Source organism: Lissotriton helveticus, chromosome 5_1 (genome assembly GCF_964261635.1).
Source record: "Lissotriton helveticus chromosome 5_1, aLisHel1.1, whole genome shotgun sequence".
Classification (NCBI taxonomy): domain Eukaryota; kingdom Metazoa; phylum Chordata; class Amphibia; order Caudata; family Salamandridae; genus Lissotriton; species Lissotriton helveticus.
Window position 1 is genome coordinate 1,338,670,579 of NC_136065.1, and position 22,958 is coordinate 1,338,693,536.

The 22,958-nt window shown below is 47.7% G+C and overlaps 1 protein-coding gene across 4 annotated transcripts in view; it reads left to right on the forward strand.

The window, feature by feature from the left end:
- KIF21B (kinesin family member 21B) overlaps positions 1-22,958 on the forward strand; it is a 493,467-nt gene that overhangs the window by 451,668 nt on the left and 18,841 nt on the right. For all 4 annotated transcript variants that reach the window (XM_078644203.1, XM_078644205.1, XM_078644204.1 and 1 more), the window contains 2 exons: positions 111-281; positions 11,549-11,748. In XM_078644203.1, the coding sequence (XP_078500329.1) occupies positions 111-281; positions 11,549-11,748 (371 nt within the window). The remainder of the gene's footprint in view (positions 1-110; positions 282-11,548; positions 11,749-22,958) is intronic.

The window sequence follows — 22,958 nt, forward strand, 5'->3', positions numbered from 1 at the left end:
ACAGAGGGAAGATGTTTCAGATAATTTCTGAGAGAGGCAGTGAGTTTGACCGAGTGGAGAGGTTGTGCATCTTGAACCAGAAGTGATGGCAGCCGCTATGTTTTTTTCAGATGTTTGAGATTGGTGACGGTGCACTGGGAAACCTTGGCCCCACCCACAACTTTGAACCTCCGCATTATGATGGAATTGAGTGCCTGTCCATCCAGGGAAATATCCTCTTCAGTGGATCTCGGGACAATGGGATCAAGAAATGGGACATGGAGCAGCAGGAACTCATCCAGGTACGGCTGGAGAAGATAAGTGATGGGTGGGGGAAGGGAGGGATACTGTGGTTCCTAGTTGGGGAGAAGCTGGTAGAATAAAACAAAAATGTCTTTTGCACCTCTTCCATCTGTTTTTGTTCATGCTGGCAATTCTACTATTAGATAACGTATGCAGCATGCCGCTGTGAAGGGGTGCTTCAAGTGGCTTTGGAATTGATGCTTCTCCTAGATATTTGCTGATGCGGTGTCTACCTCCTCTTACACTAGCCTTCATCACTACCTCAGCGGGATGCGGTGTTCTCCTCATGGGGTGGCTGCTCTGATTGTCTCTGAGATGTGTTTCCACAAGAGCAGTGAGGGTGACAGTGGTAACATCCAAACTGTGTTGTGCCTCCTACAGTTTGTAGTGGTTCTGTCTAGTGATTGGAGGCTAGAGTCACTTCAACCACAAAAAGCATCTTGCCATGGGAAGGCCTTTTCCATGCCATCCAGCTTCAGCTGCACTACTACCCACTCCCAGGCTGTTGGAGAGTGTCAAGAGCATATTCTAGCCTAAAGCTCCAACCGGTGCATGCATAAGACCCTCTCACGCCACAGTAGACTCATTCGCACCTGAGGTTGTCTTACATAAAGTGCCCCGGAGGCGCAACGGTGTTTGCATCCGCTTTGCACGCACGTGGGGCACTTTGGTATTACAGAAGGGGAAACTCACGATTGTGCGGCCCCTTCTGTAATACCGATAGTGCTGGCACACATAAAGTGCCAGAGCTACCTGGAGGGGGCGTTACCTCATTTGCCTGGGGGTGTGCCCCATGCAAATGTGGGAATCCCTTTGCCTCTGCGCCCGCGCCGTATAACAGACACGGGCGCAGAGGCAAAGAAGTCGTCCGGAGGCGCACTGACAGTGTGTCATCTAAAAGGTGGTGCACTGTCGGTGCGCCACTTGATGGCAGCCCTCTGGCAGGGGGAAGGGGGTCCTATGGACCCCCCCAGACATCCACTTTCAGGTGGGTGCAGTTGCAGACTTCACAGGCCTGCCAAGTATCACGCAACAGACGTGACTCTAACGAATTTCAGTGTGGTGTTCCGCATCACCGCACTGAAATGCATTGTCACGCATAGCGCCTCAGCCCTCACTTAAGCTAGCGCTGCCCAAAACTGACCAGGAGTGGTGGCTGGCAGTGCGCCGTGGTGTGTACGCGCTGTTCCAACTGGCCTGGGGCGCACTAACTGAGCCAGCAGCACCTGCTGCTGCACACAGTGCTACAATGTATTTCATTAAAAAAATTGATTCCCGCTGCGGCGTGGTTGATGTCACATCCTGCTGCTGCTGCCGGAGTTGTGGGAGCCTGGCTAGTGGTATTTGCAGCACATTATGGCGCACACAGCAGCGCTGCCTGCTTGCATTGGCCCCCGCATCGTGGCTCAGCTGCAATTAAAATCAATGAACACCCCCATGCCCTCGAAGGCGCCGCGGCAAATTCAGTTTACAGAGGGAGATCGTCCTCGCCACCTAGCGGAGAGCCAGGCCGTTGACCTTTCTTCAGTCCGACCACAATCCCCTGCACAAGTTGGTTGCACGCGAAGTACTCCCGATTAACGTTGTCTGTCCCAGTGCCAAGGAATGATTTGTGTCCTGAGAAATGACGTTAGCTTCACGACAATGAGGTAACGTGGCGTATCAAATTATTTCAATGTGAACACAAAAACATGGAATGTCAGTTAACGCTCCTGCTCACCTGAAAAGTGCTAGCATCGCAAACAAGAGCAGCTGCAATTACCTTGCTGCATCCATTGAAAGTTATTAGTGCAGAAAGACGAAAACCATGACCAGCAGTCCACTGCAGGTCCCAGGTTTGTTCCCCTAACTGCTGAATATATGATCTTAAGAGGCGTGCTTCCCTGAATGAAGTTGAAACGAAATGCGATCCGTGGTCATTTAAAGACATTTTAATTTACTGGCAGGTGCTCAAAGGCCTTCCCCCCGCCCCTCCACACCCCCCACCATCCTGGGCCGAAACAGCTTCCCAGGCGCACACACAGCCGCACCCGAGTACTTCACAGGTCTTTAAGAGACCATTCGCTTGTTAATCAGGTTTTGTTGGTTTTTCACCCCTTATTATAGTCCCTGCAGCTCCACTCTGCCTTTTGCTTGAAGACTCAGCCCCCCTCGAATTTTGTTTTAGACCCCCCCCCGAAATTTGCCTTTAGATGCGCCTCTGATAGCTAGACAGAATTACATGTATTTATTGTCAGCGAGGTGGTCTTCGCACACTTAAAAAAAGTATTGAGGCTACCGGCGTCACGTGTATGGAAAAACAGCTTCATATTAATTTGAAGTAAGTGAGTGCCTAGAGTTATATAAAGTGCTTTGATACCCATAGGGTCTTGTGACAGTGTGTAACTTGGAAAAAAATTCAGAATGCTAAACTTTAAACACTATGAGGCCTGTTGCACTAGGAGGCCTACTGAGCAATTAAATCCTTAAACTGGAGCTAATAGTCAGACAGGGGTCTGTGCAGGCAGAGACTGAGCCATAGGCTTTGATGCCAAATTTGAAGTGTGCTGCACACTGGGGCACACTCATGGAGGCTGCAGATATCCAGCTGCATGTAGGCCGAGTCTGAGAGAAGAGGCATGCTATGTACGAAGGCCTGCTGCACACAGCTATACCACGCAAGTCTCCTGCATGCATACAGCATCACCCGGCTGCAGACTCTGCGGCTGCCCGAGGCCACGCAGTGGCCATCAGGAGGGCGGCCCCTTAGACACCGAGGGCTTCCCCCCGCCCCTCTCTAGCCTCTCTCCTCCCCCGGGCAGGCGGAGTCCCGAGGGGAGATAGGAGGAGCTGAGTGGGCACGTCCGGTGCGGCAGGCAGGGCGAGGGGTACTTAAGCACCCCTCGCCATTTTCTCTGCCTCTTTGCCGCACCGGACGCGTCGTAGTGTCCTCGCGGGGTGACACACATTTTGGTGCCTTTTGGTGTGCCTCTGGAGGTCGTCCGGAGGCCGGTCTAGACGAGGCTTGTCTAGCGTCGGGTGCTGTGGCTTTCCGCCGGCGTGTTTCACTTGCGGTGAGTCAGGAGGCTTGCGGGGGTCTCGGCGTTTTTCATGTAATGGGGCAGCGGTGGTGCCTTTGCCCCTGCACGGGTCGGGGGTGCATGCTGCTGCCAAGCGCCCCGGGAGATTCTCCATGATGCAGCCTCGGTAATATGAGGGCTTGTGGAAACGCGCATGTTGCCCGATTTTCGTTGCCGGGGCATTGGTGCGGGGTACCTTGAGCGGTCCTTGTGGGGGCTAGCAATGGTTTCAGGTCAGCCCGCGCAGCCGGGGTTAACAAGGAAGCTCGTTAGGCCCACGCCTCAAGGGCAGAGGGCACCGTTCAGGGGAGCTTGCAGTTGAGCGGGCGCGAGATTCACGGGGCACGCTGGGCGAAAGTTCGATAACATCCCGAGTGGATGGTGGCGTGAGGTCTATCTCACCGCGCTTTGCATGCACGGGACAACGCGGGTTCGAGCATACTATCGGACCAATTCTTGACAATGCTGATTAGGTCGTTAATTGCTTTGTACTGGTTTTTTCTGGTTTGTGTGTCAACAATTTTAGGCTTTGCCTCTGTTGCGTCCGACTATGCAGTTTTTGTTCATCCAGCAGTTGTGGACATAAGGTAGGACGTTTTCAAACATGTTTTGTTTGGGCGATAAAGGTGCCAAGAGCGAAATGCAAAACTGCAAACATCAAGTTTTATTAAGCGTTTGACGAAGTTACCGTGTACTTCATCGGGTAAAAGTAGTGTCTTTCCCGGCATATTATAGTCTTCGGTAGCCTGCTCGGTATCTGCACTAGATTCGCACATGCTATCAGTGTAGTGTCCGTGTGGATGAGGGTAAGCAACTTGCTGGGGCAGTTATGCTAGAAGGTATTAGTGCAGGCACTTAAAGCTCTCCGTTTACATGCGTGCACCGGTAAACTAGGCACCGACTTTAATATTTGGTTTCGGCGCCTCAAAGATGGACACTTTTGCAGATAGTATTATGTTTCAAGACTTTTTAACGATCATTTACCCGCATTGGTTTACAGTATCAGCAGTGCTCTGCATTGGGCCTTCTGCTCTGGGCGAATTTATGTTGTTGTCCATGCTTGGGTCCGGTTCGGTGTGCAAACCAGGTGCAACGTTTTGGTAGGTGTGGCGTGCGGGGGCCCGGAACGGCGATGGGTCACTGGATGCATGTGTATGCATTTGCGAATAGGTTGCTGCACACGTGGGTAATGGCGCCCGGGTGCGGCCATCTTGGCTTCAGTTGCTGCACAGGCGACATGTGGGTGCGGCACACATGGGTAATGGCGCCCGGGTGCGGCCATCTTGGCTGCTCTTTCCTTGTTGGGTTATGCACCTGGACTTTGCGGAGGAAAGTTTACGCGCAGCTGCATGTTAGGGGTCACATGCAGAGGGAGGTTATCCACTTTTGGCATTGGAGGCGCATTATTGTGATCAGTGGTATGTGGACTTGTGACGGGCTACCGATCGCTGTGGTCGCGCCATTTGTTAAGCATGAGGGGCAGACATTCCGGGCCCGGGATGCCCCCAACCGCCCCCCTCTTTGGTCGGGTGGTGCTGGGGTAACAGCGTTTACCATGGGCCCTGAGGTTTGGTGGGGCAAGGCCTGGCTGTAAGGTAGGCACTCTCGTGAGATGCTGATTATAACATGGAAGACATTTTCTTGCGGGGTTTTGCTGATTCTGCTTATCATAATGTGGCACATTCTCATCTTTTCACTGGCGTGGCACATCTATGGGGGCATTCCATTTAAACTTTGTTTGGTACTCGGTGAACGCTGGTCTGCGTTTCATGGGAGGACCCTGAGGGGCAGATGCTGCTTTCCACCGTTGTGGGAACTTAAGATTGAATTCATCTCTTGTATATTGCATGCGGTGCCGTACAGCCCAGGTGGTCCTCCGGTTCGCGGTCCCCGTCCTTCGGGGGCGGGCGGGGGCGCGAGCGTTTTGGATTTGAGGGACTCTGGCCGTGATTCGCTGGAGAGGCTATTTTGGATCGGAGCGGCCTGTCTTTCTCCTGGGTCGCGCGCTTAAGCATTGTCCTCTTCTGGTTAGCTTGTGGTTGAGCCGGGCATGGGCATTCTGCCTTGCCCCTGCTTTAGGTTTTAGCACGTCGGAGTACGACTTCAGCTGCAGAACCGTTTCAGTGGCGGGCAGGTTCCCTAATTGCGCGGCCATAATATTTTCAGGACGCAGTGAGGAGTCCACCCAATGGGTGGCCCCGCCCGCCTGTTAACTGTTGATTTTATGTAGTTACATTCTGGTCCCGGTTCCATTACAACCTTCCGCTGCCAGAGGTCGAGGTTATAATCATCTCTGGCGCCCCCCCCCCTTTTGCCTTTTTCTAAGACCAGGCCAATTGGGTAAGTGCATTGGGGCATGGGTAGCAATCCGTTATCTCCCGCCCTGTCTCTCGGTACCAATACTAGTGGTACTATCACTGTATATGCAGTGGATCGCGATGCTCTCTTCTGTTCTAGTTGATTCTTTGTGGATACCCAGCCGTATCCCTCACCTTTGTATAGAGAGAACTCTTATCAATAGTAGTTGCGCAGGCCTTCGCTCCAACTACCTTTACATGTGACACTTGGAGTTTCTACCCAAAGATCCCTTCCCTATGTATATTGAGTTGTCCCTAATCACTGGTATATGCAGTAGACCTCTTGATCTACCATTCCTATGTGCTCGCAGAGTATAGCCATCCACTCCGTTCCCTATGCATATGGAGAACTCGAATCGCTAGTATATGCCTAGAAGAGGAGTTGGCTTAACGGCTAGAGCGCTCGTTCTCGGTCTTGGGTATCTGGGTTCGAGTCTCGGTAATGACGCCGAAAACGTACTGTGATTCTGGACAAATCATTTATTCCACCAGCGCCTAACAAAAATGATAGTGCATGTTGTAGCGTGTTTGCAGGCTACTTACTATGCAGTCTATTCGGGGATGGAGGGGTTTTGATGGGGCTAGGTCAGGACATACCGTTGGCCGGTTCGGATGTTAGTTCGGTCCATGTAACATTCCGCCGTGAATTGGCACGCCAATGGATGGCGCTGCTCCACTGTTCCTTCGTAGAAACATTTCTTTTTATTGATTAATTGCACGTTGTTTTCCAGGGTTGAGGACCACAAATGATGTGGTTTCAAGGCAGTCATATAACAACTTTTATGTTAAAGTCAAAACAGGGACATCTTAAGAGTTTAGGGGCCCCTGGGCCAAACATGTTTTGGGGGCCCCGGTGCGAAACAGCTTTGAATTTATGATCCAGTGTCAGCATTTTATTTGCTCTCCTGACAGTGAACAGGTACACTTGTCCAAACTCATAAATGTGTTTACATTCATTATTCGGAGATACTGATGTTTTCAACCTGGTAACATAGCAGCAGCTCACTAATACTAGTGCAAATATTCTTGGCTACACACTATATTAAATAAACATTTCGCATTTATGCACTCCTGTTTCGTCTAAAAGCAACTTGTTTACGGATGTTGCTTTGAATACAAGCACAACATTTCCCAGCAAACTGTCTATAGTATACCCTCATACAACTCACTTTGAGTATATGAAAGGAATAGGGTTTTAGAATATTCTAATTAAATGATTTGAAGACATCAGGGCAAGACTCTGCAGAACAGAATGGGCGTTACCATGGGGCCTCCCTGAATGGCAGGGGCCCCGGGCAAGAGCCCACTTGCCCATGCCGTAAAATGTATGTGGGTCAGAAAGGACACACCAATAGGCTTTATTGGGAGAGCCGTTGTTTCAGGCAAGTTTGTTTTTACAGGACTGCTTCATTCATTAATTGTTTCACCATGGGGCATAGGTGTGCCTTAGAGCATATGCACTGCGCTGCTCCTTAGCATGTGATTCAACTTGGTAGATCTCTTTATGGTTGCTACTCCTAGTTTGGGGAGCTTGTTCTTGTTCGAATGGATGTTGCGACCCGGGTTTTTGTTGCACATTGTAGCAGGCGAGAGAGATGGTAGGTCATGGCCGTTACATTTCCTCACACGGCGGCAGCACACCCTCAGTTCGGGCAGATGGAGGGGGTCAGTTGGGCCTGTCTCCCGGGGCAGTTTCCACGCAGGGGGGAAGCAGTTTATATGACGGTGCCCTCACATTGGGGGGCGGGGTGGGTCCCAAGTGACCACGATAACTAGGGCCCGTGGCCTGGGCGTTTGGCAAGTGATTAGTGCGTCCCTGCTGCAATTTCCATTGCAGGATACAGTGTGTCTGCAGGTCGTGGCGGCATGATTCTTTATCACAGCAGGAAGCTGCTTGCTCGTCAGCGTGGTGCTTGTGGCCCGTGCTCCTGCATGTCCTGGTTTCGCTGCCTACTTGACCGTTCTGTCATCCTATGAAGTTCTTTACACCGCCTCTGATGCGGTGTGGGCAGGAATAAGGGTTTAGTTGTGTTCGCTCATGCCGATTCACAGAGGAGGATGCAGCTTTTACTGGCAGGAGCTGTAGCTCAGTTTATTTAAAGGCGTTTTATATAGCGCGAACTTTGCCTGTGGTGTCAGTACGCATTACATAAGAACCTGTTGCATTACGTTGACTTTGGACCACATTTTCGTTAGTGGATAGGAACAGCCCATTTTGCTTAGGAACAGGACGCGAGCGGAAGCGTTACAATTTACTCAAGCGATGCTCGGCTATTGTGGACTGTGTACACCTTACAGAGCTAACACTAGTTTCAGCCAGCTACGTGACAAAAGTGGGCAAATGTTTCAGGGTATAGCTATCTTGCCATCACATGAGGATATGTGACCTAGGGGCGAGTTACATATGCCTCTCTGTACATGTAGAGGTTTCTATGCATTGCATGACACGTTCCACACTGTTGACCATGGCGCTGGAGGTAAGCTTGCTTGCCTCACGCACCCCTTTCGAGAAGGTACTTTGTACAATCTAGTTTTCGTACCTGACTAGCAGGGCCATGGATGCTGATTAGTTATCTCTGGCTGTGATCAACTCTGACTAAGCCATTAGTCATGACCAGAGGATGCGTTTGCCATTTTAGCTGGGGGTAATGACAGAGATTCCACATGTGTGCGGCACGCTAGGCTAGCCCCCAGTTTTGTCATTATTGTCGCTGCACCTTCTTGTAATTTAGTTATTGCCGCAGCAGTAACCACAGGTGTCAGGCGCGTTCTATGGAACTAAACGTTATTTGGGAGCACCATTGAACACCTTTGTAAAGCATACGCAAAGTACTGGTATCACAGTGACATGCACGATCAATTTATCACATGCAGGAGGTAAAAGTGCTTTCAGACGGAGAAAGTGACAGGTGGGCAGGTTCTAATAGTCAAAGTACAAATAGAGGTAGGAGACTGCATTCAGGCAGACTGTCTTTCACAGCGCTAACAGTGGTCGCACTTGTGCAAGTCCGGGGAGCATTCATTGCAAGAGACAGTAGCTGGTTCCCATGTTTAGCAGGCTCCTTGCTATACTATCTCAGGCATGCCATGTAGGGCATGGTATAGCATAGGCACTGCAACTTTATTGCCTGCCAGTCTCCCCTGTTCCAGGCATGCCCTTGCCACACTCGCTGGTGGAGGGCTAGCTATTTTGACGGCTGCAAGCATGGTTGGTCTCTCTCCTAAGGTCACGTTGGGCAGCAGGTCCTGGGAGCCTCTAATTAGGGCAGGATAAGAGTTGACCGCCCGGCAGGCTGGGGCATGTCCTTTGACAGGTACTGGAGGTCAGTCTCCTCCCAATTTGAGCTGTTGGCTTGATGTTTGTTGTCTCCAAGTCCTGGTGGCACCCTGTACCAGTCTAAGCAATCCCTCATGTGGGTGGTTTTAGGTCTACTCAGACAAGCTATCTTAGAGGTAGCATGGACTAAGCCGTCTCCAGGCGAAAATCAAGAGAGCATGTGGAGCCTGCTGTTTTTCCCTTTAGTCCTGTTATATTTAAGGAAGGTACACCTCACTAGTTAATGACCATATACTCTCGTATTTTCCCTACAAGAATCGCCTGTATTCTTTGAGTATAGAAGCACAAGCATTTAAACTGAAGCGCAGTGTACGCCAGCCTCACCCTGAAGCAGTGGTGCCTGGGCCTTGGCCTGCGATAATGTCTGTTTACAGGAATCATGCAAGCGTTGTGGCTGTTTAGGTGTATGAGCCTCGAGTACAGCAGGAGTACAGGACACCCTCGGGCTCGCTATGCCGTTTTCCTTGGAATAAGTGGGATGCTGGTGCAGGCATTAACGTTTAAGATGTAGGTTATGCTACATAGCTCAGTCATGTCAGAGATGACAGGGTGTGCTACAAGCTTCTCACGGGGGTCAGAGTATGATCCGCATGGACCTCAGCTGCACAACTTCCTAGCACAGAGGGATAGCTTTACCCCTTCAGTCTTATGTAAATAAAGTGTGCACAGCGTAGGATCTACACAGTCCTATGTCAGCTTGAGTGGCCTTGGCCGGCAAGAATGTTTTGGGTAACAGCTTCGGCCTAATTTGGCAGGGATAGGTTCTCTGCCCTCCTTTTAGGAGGGACTTTTCCTCTGTCCGGCAGGAACCAGTCCAGTTATTGGATGCACGACTACTGAGAAAGGTTATTCGTTAGACATACGTAAGTTTAATCTATAACACTATAAAAACGTGTTAGTATCCCGTATTAGGGACACTGCTAACTGAGAAAAAAGTTAATTTTGCAAGACATAAGGACAAAGGTTGCAGGTAGGAAGGAAGCTAAGTGGTGGGGGGCCCGGGCGGCGGCGGTTGCCGCCGGCCGGGCTGTGGCGGAGTTACAGGGCAATCCGGAAGCAGAGAAGTTCAGCACTGGACCTCAGCAGGCACATAGGGGTGCCAGAGCCTAAGACCTGGGGCCTCATGGGAGGTTCCGGGAACACGTGTCCGCGCCCCATTCGTCCTTCGGGCGGTTGTGGGCCTGTGCAACCGGGGGTTTGCCTAGTACGCCCCGCAAGGGGCGTGAGTATTATGTTTACCATAAGGGGCAGCACATGGTGGTTCGCCACGGTGCTGCCTGGCTCATCAGGCGGGCAGGTGGCGAGAATGCAGCCTGCCCTTGGATTGCCCGTAAGATAACCCATTATGATTACATAACGTTGTATGTAATAAAATAAACCTGCGACAGTTTCTTCCCAATGTAACACTGGTGTCTAGTGTGTTATTTGCGGGATGCATGCTAAGTGTGGGGTGGGGGGGGTCCTGTTGCCCTGAGGTGTCTATGCTACACACAGAACTAACCTGCACAGACAACAAGGGCTGCAGGCAAAAGGCAGCGCTCTAACTGCTGGACAGTTTGAGGCCTTCTGCACACGGGCCGAGTCAGGCAGAGATCGAGGGCACACTAAACTCACCAGTCACTAGTCTGTCTGCAAAGCTGTGTCACTCATTTAATTTACTTTTAAGAAGGCTTGTGAGTCTAATTTCTGATATTTATATGTTTTCCTTGCTTTCATTGCTTGATTTTGCTCGCGAGAAAGTTTCACTCATAGTTGTTGAATGTCACTCATAATTACACTGAAATTATTGCACTGTCACTCATAGCAATCTGAAACCTTGGCAGCTATGACTTCATCCTCCTGCAAGGGGATCTCTAATCCCCTTCGAAAGTGCAGGCGGGTGCAGCCTGCACTGTGAAAACAAGGGGCGGCTGTAAAGCAGCCACTCCGTTTTTTCACAGGACTGCACTGCCCCCAGGGCAGCAGGAATTTGCTGCTACAATGGGGGTATTATATGGTAGTATGCGCATTTACAATGTTTGTGCACGGCGCACCATTTTAAAGGTGCCACCGGCACAAACAATGAAAATGCACATATACCATAATACGGCCCCTGGTCGGCATTTTAAAGCAGCAAAAGTCTGATATTCTGATTCCTCTAAATGGCTGCTGAGGCTTCATATCAAATGTGACATCTTTGGCCAGACTTGGCTCTTTATCTAATAGCATGTATCATGCTGGAAGCTGAAGGCTCACAGTGTAACATGAAAAGCCGAACCACATCTCCCAGTCTGCAAGTGTTGTCTCGAAAGATAGGACAGGATGAGAGTGTCACATTTTAGAGGATCAATGAAAAGCCATGAATTACTAGTTTAGTGATGGAAGTAAGCAAATGGTAATAACAATGCAACAATCACCAGGTGATTTTGAGTTGTATATATTTGCTGGGAAATGGAATACGCAAAGTTATTTTCAAACGTTGAGGGTTAAACCTTTGCTCTGTCTCATTTCTCTTTTTCTTCTCTTTCCTTTAGCAAATCCCTAATGCGCACAAGGACTGGGTCTGTGCACTGGCCTTCGTCCCCGGCCGTCCCATGCTGCTGAGCGCCTGTCGTGGAGGCTTAATGAAGGTGTGGAACGTGGACAGCTTCACGCCCATTGGAGAGGTCAAGGGGCACGACAGCCCAATCAATGCTGCTTGCACCAACTCCAGGCACATCTTCACTGCCTCTAGGTAAGACCCAGCTGGGTGTGCAAACAATCAACTCCCTTTCTGTGGTGTTCTAAATGGCACTTCAGAAGACATAACATTATATTTGAACTTCTGTTCTTCCCATCAACCACAAATGCCAGTAATGCAGATGTTAACACCGTTACTCTCTTCACATACTATCCTACCCTACTCACATATGTACTAGGCTACGGATCAGCTGCAGACCTACTGTCTAAGGATCAAATCTCCCTTTGTACCTTTTTTATAAGGCCTAGGTCGCGTCCTTCTCGTTGGCAGGGGAAAAACAAGCTCAAAGTGCAACAAAACAAGGCTGTCTGGAGCGGACAGCAGTACAAGCTTCTGTGTGCCCAAGAAGTTAGGGGCAATGAAGGTAGCGCCGGCTCCGGAGCCCTATGATTGGGCGCGCTGACAACACAGCATAGGATGGGATGAGAAACGGGAGCACAAGGGAGTGACGGGGAGGGAAGGTTGTAAGTAGGAGATGAAGTCACAGAGGTGAAGAGCAGCAGGCTATGTAAGAGAATCGTTGCACTTTAGAAAGTCACTGTAACGTAGCATAACGAAGAGTACTTGTTGAAAGTCTCTTAATCAATCAGCTTTACGATTGGTAGAGATGAAACCATTGCTATATCCGCAGAAGTATACTGCCCTTTCATGAAAATGCCCATGGATAAAAGATTAAATAATTTAAGATAGTGCCGCAGCGGTATTTGTTGCCTATGGTCTGCATGAAGACTATGTCACATGTAGACAGAAGGGCGAGGACTTGCATTCTATACACAGCCTGCTGTTACTAAACACCAGCTTACAGGAATGGGTGACGCAAGCTGTGGTGGAAACATTGGAGTACTTTGCTGAGTCCTCGGACATGTGTCCTATAGCTACCATCTTACAAAAGAGTCACTGTCATTGACTTCAAAATCCCTATAGGTGCTAACCACTGTGTGATGGTGGGAAACAGTTAGAGCAGCGACAATAGACTACACAAGGCATGCTAACGGACCTGCCTTTACCTGCATGAAGGGTCTCCGACTGTGAAAGGGCCGTCATTCGAATGTGTTCACTATAGGTCTCAAAACTCAAGCAGACATCATCAAAAAAAGATCATTCTAGAAAGTCTTCTGTTGGTGATTGTTAGAAATGCACCAGGCTACACTTGATGGTCCCATTAAGGGCTTCGGGGTCTGTCAGGACATCAACCCAGAGGAAAAACAGAACAAAACAAATGCCAATACTGAGTCCTACTCCTTAGGTTATTTAATATCAAGACCCAAGAAACTTAACATATATGTCCACACTCTTGAAAGTGCCATTAATCATTTTATTTGGCAAGAAGCTTTTAGATTGCTTATCCATCACATTCTATCTATATATAAAAAATGTATATTTACAACAAGACAGACTTCATAATGATCAACAAAATCACAGAGACACCAACATACACTCAATGCATACCTTCACTCATTCCTTCAAACATACTCCCCCACCAATTATACACAACCCTCACAACATCCATACACCATCTCTGGTGTCTCATGACGGCACACAACTTAATCAAGAATATCAAAGTCTGCAAAACACAATAATTATTTACAGTGCACCAGTGGACAACTTAAACAAACATAGGTTTGTTTGACCAAACCACACACAAAAAGGTCGACACGTTTCGAACCCAACAGGTTCTAGGGTTCTCATCAGGACCACAGAGTTCTTATTCAGTGGGCAGATCCAATCTGCTAAGTCAAAGCTGAGGCGACAGGGAGTGTATAGAGATGTCTCATCCGTTGCTCCCCAACAGTGGAGCTGGATTCCAGGTACACCTTGACGAGGCTTTTATTTTAAATACATCGTACGATCATCATTCATTATGTCCTATCGAGCGCTCAATCTTAAAATCGTCCTCCGTTTTTCCAAAGTCCGTCCATGTCCCTCAATCTGGGCGTGTGATGTGATCGATATCGCTGGTGCACTGTAAATAATTATTGTATTTTGCAGACTGTAATATTCTTGATTAAGTTGTGCGCTGTTGTGAGATTGAGGTGTAATGGTATGATTGTTTGACCCTTGGTGTTATCATTTTGCCTTCCTGGTGTGTGGCCACTTAAAAAGTGTGGTGTGGCTAAGATTAGGCCCTACCAGGGATGGTGTATGGATGTTGTGAGGGTTGTGTGTAATTGGTGGTAGAGTATGTCTGAAGGAATGAGTGAAGGTATGCATTGAGTGTATGTTGGTGTCTCTGGGATTTTGTTGATCATAATGAAGTCCGTCTTGTAAATATACATTTTGTATATATAGATAGAATGTGTTGGATAAGCAATCTAAAAGCTTCTTGCCAAATAAAATGATTAATGGCACTTTCAAGAGTGTGGACCTATATGTTTAGGGGCAGATTTATGTCAGACTTGCACCACGTTTACGCCGCCGCCGTTGCGTCACGCAACGGCGGCGTAAACGTGGTGCATTCTTGCGACCCATTTACAACGTGACGCATCTAGGCAGATGCGTCACGTTGTAAAGCCCTGCGTTCCAGCGCAGGGTGGACGTTCCGGGGCAGGTGCGCCTCGCAAAAGTGCCTGCGTGAAATCTACAAGATTTCACGCAGGCGCTTTTAGGCCAATGCTGCGTCAAAACCCTGCGCCTGCTTGAAGCAGGCGTAAGGCTTGACGCAGCATTGGACAGATTGGCCCCCCAGAGCATTGCTGGAGCTGCGTCACGCTTGCGACGCAACTCCAGCAATGCGCCACCTTTACGGCACAGATGCGTCACGCATCTGTGCCGTTTTTGCCCCATGGTGCGCGGCATTGTAAATGCGGCGCACCATGGGTGGCGGAGCTGCAGCGCACAATAACTGGCGCATCCCTGGGGATGCGCCAGTTATTGTAAATCTGCCCCCTAGTTTCTTGGGTCTAGATATTAAATAACCTTAGGAGTAGGACTCAGAATTGGCATTTGTTTTGTTCTGTTGTTATAGTGACTCAGCCTTACTGAGAAGAGTCAAGGCCCTTTTGCGTTTCTTGATTAACCCAGAGGAGCACAGCGGGCTTTGCCAGATCTCAGAAATAACGATACCTTCGCCAAGATGCTGTTCATTAAAGTAGTCAATAAGACGTCATGGAGACTTGAGTGTAAGAATCTTCTGCTGGCCCTTAGGGGTTGTTGATGCAAGAGCCATCCTGATCCCACTGTGCCTCTCAGCCAGTTAAATCCAGGTCCCTCATGGGGGTTGGCAGGCCTTACCTGGACATTTATGGTCGAGGGTGGGAGAGAAATGCCACACAACTGTCACCCCCTGCCAACATTGGCGAGTTCACCATGGATCCGTAGAAGCTCAAACACTGTGCCTGTAGGAGGTTTACAATTCCATCTAGTTTAAGTAATACGGATTTAAACTTGTTTCAAATAATCAAGCACCAGATCAGTTGCCCTTAATGGTTTAGATTCTAAAAGTTAAAATCTTACGTATCTAATTACCTGATAAATGAATCGGTGAATTGTCGCCATGCTGTTCCCTGCATGTTTTCGTCTTTTGAATGCATTGCCCACACACTTGGTTCCCTTGCCGTTTTATGGCACTAGATGGCAGCAGTTCCCAAGTCCTGCAGTAGGGTTGATTTCCAATTTAAAGAAATTATTACTATTCACCTATTCTGTGCTTAAACCGAGAACATAGGGCAACCTCTCTAACTTTTACGTCACTACGGTTTGTATACAGTTAACATATATTCTCAATATTAGGGGTGGCCACACTGGCCAAGCAACTACTCAGCCTGCACGCGGACCTCCGTGGAATTCCACAGTTTTCTGAGACGTACGGTACGTGGAATTTCGCGGTGTGAAACTCCGTGAGCTCCGCCCAGGCCTAGTTTTGATATAGTATGTTTCCACTTTGATAATTAGACAAAAAAGGTAAATAGCCCAATATTTGAGAGAGCATTGCTTTTAGTTTCTCTTTTCATGCATGTGGATATTTTATTTTTTGCAGTAAAAACACATTATATATTTGACTGCTGCACACTCAAACAATAATGTAATTGTATTTGTTCCTCAGCTAGTTGTGGTTTTGTCCACAATTTGGGCGGTCACAGTATGTGACTAACACACTGCTGCAGATATGTTATGGCCTCCATTGCAAGCGAGGAGGAATTGTGTCTGGGAATGTTGGGTGGCCTGAATTTTTGCTATTGCTTGGTACTTCTGCATATATTTCCTTCATTGCAAGATAAACTGCTCGGAGAACGGATTAACTGTGTGGACCTGGATTTACCGGGTGTAATTCCACATGGAATTCCCAACTAGCCTTGCCGGTTGCTTTTTATACTGGTCTGGCTTGTATTTTTATGTCTAAGCCATTGAAGCTATTGTGAAAAGCAGGAAGTGAAGTGCAGTGTTTGTCCTTTCTGAAACAAAAATTTGAAACAGCAAATACACAAAGAAGTCAGTTAGAAAGTATTTGAGAGTTGTCTAAATCATTTCAGAATAAATATTATCACAGAGGGCTAATTGTAATGTTATGAAAAATTCTGACAATTTGACATGAATTCTTTAATTATCTACAAACTTTTGGGGTTTTCAGAAAAGCAACATATAAATAACGTTGGGTATATTTTTTCTAAGGAAGGTGGCAACCCTATAACACACTAGTTTACCGCTTGCTCTGAGTAAGCGGTAAATGTGAGTTATAGGATGCCGTTGCAGGGCACACGTACAAAGCGGGTGTGGGGAGGGTGAGAGAGGGAAAAGGAGCATACTGCTTAGCAGGGGAGAAGTGTGGCTCACTGGTGTGGGGAAGTGTGGCTCACTGGTTAGAGCAGGCAGACCCTGAAGCAGAGAACGGCCCGGGACCAGGGTTCAATTCCTGACGCGGCAGGGTCGTGGACCAGGGTCAGCGGACTCGATAATTCTCGCTTCGGTGCCTACTCGAATCACGGGTTCACACTCTGCAACTCTGGGCATTAAGCTTGCTTAATCTCCACAACGGACCCCCGCGGCGGGATGCCTGGCTTTCACCTGGGGGATACCCAGTACGGGTTATCTCACTGGGAAAAGCCAGGATGGGTTCCCAAGGCAAGCGCCGAGATGCCTCATGGTGATTCGAGCGCTATATAAGTAGCCTAAGAAAAAAAAAAAAGAAAAAAAAATGCATCTCTGGGACTTAGTAGGGTTCGGGGTGAAAGTTCAGATGAGGGTTTTTATGAAACCCAGCAGAATTCTGCTGAGTAAAATTCCACGAGTTGCGCCCACCCCTAAAAATGATTTATTTATCTTTAACTTGATTCTGATTGGAGGCTAAAGCCAATGTTTATAAGTCAGGCTGTTGAGACAGCACTGCAGCCTTATCTAATGTGATTTTAACGCTTAGATTTTCAAGGCGGGTCTTGGCGAACGCCTGGAAAATCTGTGTGAAAATAAGCCCACTTATAGTCGTACGAAGTCACCATCACAGCCCGTAATTGAGGCCTATGAGTTAGTTGTTGACCGCCTTACCCCCAATCGTACAGATTGAAAGGTTTGCAACAAAACCATAAGTAGTGTCTCATTCTATGCTACAGTGGAAAAAGCAAACACTGGCCCTTTGTATGAAAGATATGTCTTCTATTCTGACCAATATAAATTCGTTTTACATGGTGGTTTCCCTCAGGATTGTCTACTACAGGGTGCCCTGCACATCTTCAATCAACAAGGAGCTACAGAGGGAATAAATAGACAGGTCGCCCTCCACTCAATACGCAATATAAACACAAAAACCTGTTCATTCAAGGCTCCTCATCTGGAGGACACTTGTATAAGCGGAGGAGGGGGTTCTATCTCTCTTTTTCCCATGAACACTCCTCACTTTCATACAGGGAGTGTCCTCCCGCTTTACTGCCTAAACTTTATTTTATTTATATAAAATACTTTCTCACATGACAGTCACCATATTCCATACCCCCTATACATATAGGGATGTATAAATAATAATGTGTCAAAAGAGGTTACAGCAATCCATATGTAAACCCTAAGAAAAATGTGAAAAAAGGAGGAGGAGAAGATGGCACCTCACGTGCGCACCACCGATAGAGCTTGCTGATTGGTACTCACCAGCTATGCCCACTTTTATCATTATTGGTAACCATCTTGCCTCAAATAATAAAGATATGTCCCCAAAAATTACTGCAAAAAATTACCAAGTGTGGTGCATATAAAACAAGACCCTGTGAGATTAAAATTGAAATAAGTCGTAAAGCTTAAAACTTAGCTTTTGTGGAAGAATATAAATAAATCTGGGACAATCAATGCCAACCTCTCCAAAGATCTTTCTGGCAGCACTGATGACATTATGTATGTATGTATGTATGTATTGCGATGTTATATAGCGCAGACACTGTCACCCAGAGGGTATCCTGGCTGGACAGGCAACCAATGAAGATCAAGCAATGCTGAGGTGGAGGAGGCGGTGCGCGGGCGAGAGAGAGCCAACTTGGCTGCCATGTTTTGTATCCGTTGGAGCTTGCCCACCAATGTTTTAGGTGCTGACAGAAGCAATGCGTTGCAATAGTCTAACCTGCTTAAACTAATCCCCGCACAACTTCAGGCCTAGCCTGAGCTGGGAGCATAGGAAGGACTTTGCGTAGCATACGGAGCAATGATATACATGTGGCCACGGTCTTGTTGGCGAAGGCATCCAGTTGTAAATTTGGGCCAAACATAACTCCCAAATTGCGGACAGTTTCTGCTGCCATCACTGCCCCCGGGAAGGAAGAGGGCCAAAAACCCTCTGGCAGGGAGCGTGGAACACGATCGTTGGAACAGTACAGCACCTCCGTTTTTGATGTATTAAACTGGAGTGAGTTGGTACACAGCCAGTCTGCTGTCGCCGTCATGCATCGGTGGAAGTTCTCTAGGGGGACGCCATCTTTACCTTCCAAAGAAAAAATTAACTGGGTATCGTCGGCATAATTATCATTATGGGTGTGTTCCCCCACCTCATATTCTTCTATGGTATCTTTCACATAGCACACCTCTCTATCTTCAGTTCTACTTCACTATCCATCAACTGCCACCAGTGTTTCTCTTAATCTTTTATTCTTCAGCACCATCCCTCGTTGTCCGATATGCACACGTTTCACTAACATAAACGAGAATTTTGAAGGTAGAACAACTCCCTGCCCTCTCATTCAAATGTCATCAATATATTGATATTTTGGAACAACCTTGCATCTATCAGTCCATACATTTCTGTTTTGTCCCTCATGCTGGCATGTCAATTACCTTCTGCAACACTTTGTCCTCTAGCAATTGTGTACTTCACCTAACCTCATGCAACTCGTTTTCTCCAAGTCCACATTTGCCACAATACAGTCTCAAAAGGCAGTCAGACATGTGGTGAGCCTTTTTGATCAAATTAATATTTGTACTTCCTAAAATGTATATTAGCCTATTTGCCATTAGTAACAACATGAATTTGGAACTCAGTATATATATTTTTAAAGAATAAATTGCCCATTACCTTTCCTTTTTGAACAATGAGAATTATCTATCTTGTTGCCTCTAGATGAGCAAACTAAAAGCCACTGAGGTTTCTCGCTTCTTTTCTTTGTGACAAATGCTGCTACATATCCGTAGTTACGATAGAAAGGCATGCAGTGATTCCTAAGTAGAGTGTGATCCTGTGATTCAGCCTGCTAGTGATGAGGGCCTGCATGATGGTCCTTCAGGGGCGGAGCATGTGCAGGGTGTGGACGCTGGTGGATGAGACTGCGTTTTCCCTGTTTTTCTTCATATATAGCCTGCTTTCCATTGTGGTCTGTAAGGCGGGTAATTGGCCAAGTTTAGCAAGTCGATTTGCATTGTTCCATGGCGAGGTGTTGTTCCCAAAGATGAGGACTTCCGTCTTGTCCGATCTGAGCTTGAGACACATTATTGTAGTAGAAGTAAAACAGCAGAGGAAAAATAAATATGAGCATTGTGTACATCATGCGCACCGCCACGCACTTAGAAAAATAGGCCCAGTCACTATCCAAGCGCAATAACATTAACTCTGGGCGAAGAACTACGCTCCGTTCGCGGAGTTTGCGGAGTATCGGCAACTTCGCGCTCCGCGTAGAATGCGAAGTTGTCGACTACTCCGCAATCTGCAGCGTGGCGTAGTCGTTTTTCTTTCTCGCGCGCTCCGGACACGTGGGGATGGAGGAAGGGGGTTAATAAGCTGGGGTGACAGCATAGTGTCCACATTGGGAAAGATTAATGACGAAAATGAATCGCATGGCCTTTCCTTCTAGGAGCTGTAGGTGAGGCGCACCATTGAAGAATCTTATGTTGTAACGTTTGAGAATGGATGTGATAATTTAATTAGGGTTATGCGTCAGTGCCACAATAGGTTCAGAGATGTCATAATGTATCTGCAGCTTTAAATTGACGAGCCTGCGCCGACGATACCACGGAAACAATTAGATAAACACCTCCAATAACGGTCAGTGACGACTAATTAAATATTCTGCGGCACAAGTCTCGAGGGGTGCGGGGCTCTCTTTACTTTCCATTTTTCATCTTTTGGGAATTAAATGGAAGCGGTTCCTGAGAGCGAGTCTTTGGGGCAGCCCCTGAAAGCTTGTGTGTCGCCGACGAGCGTCATGCAAACGCCCCTTCGCCTGCAATAAATAAATACCGGGTGAAGGCCGCCTCACTGCACAACACCCCGCACATGTATTGGGGGGCGCGGCCTCCTTTCCTCCCATCGGCCGCCTGCTCATTTTGTAGCGTCCATCTATCTGTCCGTAGGCCAATGAACAGTTTTACAAACAGAGCACCGCTTGGGCAGTCTGTCCCGCTTCTACCCACAACACAATTTGTAAACGAGCGGAGTCAATAGTCACACTGACAGAGTGACATCCCGTTCACAGCAAATTGAGGCAGCTTTGAACTTGTAAAGACATGCCGTATAAGTATTTTACAGGGTATGGAAGGTTGCATGGCAACAATTTGTTTTATTATCAGGGAAATCAACAGCATAAACCGCCCCAGCAAGCCACAAAACAAACCAACAAACAGCTAAAAATCCGGCCCATACACTAACCCATCTGGCTCTGCCTGATTACCCTATAGGTCAGTTTAACACTGCAACTGTGCCTCAGTAAGAGGGTGCATTTCAGGAATTCGGCAGCAAGGGAGTAGCCAGAAAATTAAAGTACCATCCACTTTTAAATAAAAGCTATGATGGCACAAAGCAAGTGAAGCAAACGAGCCAGCTCCTTCGTAGAAGAGCTCCACTGTATTTTTTATCCAGCCAGGCATCTATACATTCATTCTTTTACCCTTCTAGCCACCTGCTGATATCCACTATCTCACCTTTACATTCATACATCCATTCATTTTTGCATGCATAAATCAGTGTTTCCCCATTTCATCAATCCATCTACTCTGCCATCCACCGAACCCTTCTTCCACTCTGCCATCCATCCATCTATGCCTCCTTTCATTCACTGTGCCATACATCCATTCTGCCATCAATCCATTCACCCTACCATCCATTTATCATGCCACCCATCATCCTTCCATCCACTCTGCTGTCCTTTCACTCATCCATCTAGTCTGCCATCCATTTGCTCATCCTTTCATTGACTCATCCATCCACCCATCTCTTTACTGTACCATCCTTTCACCTGTCCATCCTTCTATCCATCCCTTTACTCTGTCATCCTTTGACCTGTCTATCCATCCATCCATCCATTCTCCATTCCTTCACCTGTCTACCCACATATACATTAACTCATTCTTTCACCCATTCACCCACCCTTATACATCCACCTACTCATCCCTCTATCGTTCCTTTCACCCTTCCTAAGTCATTAATCTTTCCTTGTTTCCCTTTTCTATTCACTCCGCTTCAGGGCACAAGTCCTAAAAAAAAGAAGTGACGACAGGAAGTGATGTCACGAAAGGTGGCTTGCACCATCAGACTCATTGCCTCCCCTCACTTATCCCTTAAATGCCATTGCTTCAGAGAAGCCAGCGCGTGAGCAGCGTTCTGAATGAGCTCCGGTCTCGCCCCAGAGAGGCCAAAGAGTGAATGTGTGGCTCCATTTGCTTCAGTTATTGAGCTGCCGGTAAAATAAGTGGGGGGACGACGTCCACCCGCGTGGTACCCCGACTCGAGCCCTGCTCCTCTTGCTTTTCGGTTGATGCTATATTGCTTCATCATGTTATTATGAGAGTTTGACTGGTGAGTTGAAGACAGAAGAGACCCAAAAAGAGCCACACCCCCGCTGTAGCTGCTAAGGATGGGGTTCACGGCGCCCCTGTACAGCAGCCACAGAAAGGCTTAGAATGTCCTTTGGTTGCTGACGCGGGGTGTTTCCCCGTGGCAGCAAGCTTGCAGTGAGCGCCATGGCATGAAGTTGGCATTAATCTCTTCCGTGCAAGGATACCTTATGAATATTAATTTTTAATCCAGATCATCCAGTTTATCTTTATGGTAAAGCTGTGTCCGCGTGTTGGTGACAGGACTCTTGGAAAGTGGTCCTCTCAAGATTTAAGCTGTACTTGCGATGGAGCGGGAGGTGGGCAGAGATGGATTCTCTGCTAAAGATGTTCATTGTGAGAGCAGTTCTGTCGCTGATTCCTGTGCTGGTACTTGTCATGGCCGACAGAGGGCGATAGAGCATTATAAAATCAATTGCAAATGTTACAACTGCATGTTTCTGGTTTGCACATTCTGGTTCATAAAGCAATCCCTTTCAGGACTCAGTCCCAGATTGCCCTGTTATGCCCGCATCTCCTCTTTGATTGCAGCACAGTGCTGAAATCGCTATTGCTGACGTCAATGTTATTTTCACACTGAAAAAAACAAAACGTCCACGCCTCTTGTCCCTGTAGCATCTAACGCTAGATAGTCTCCCTTCCCAAAGACGTCTTTACACTTTACTGAGCATGAGTGAGCCACAGAAATGTAACTTTACCTCAACCTCGGGGGTCAGATTAACAACATTTGCATTCAGAACTGCCGTTGCAAATCCCAGTGCGCGCATTCTAACTCCTTACAAGTCACATGGTAATGAAAAAATGCTTTACGACCAAATAATAATTTCCCATGACTGCCAGCGGGAGCCGCACGATTAAGGATATATTTTAAACAGCGCACTATAATGCAAACAACCGTGCAATGGCTGCATCTCATAGAATACGCACCATAGAGTCTCCGATGTGCCTCAGAGTTTATTAGATTGCCACTGGCA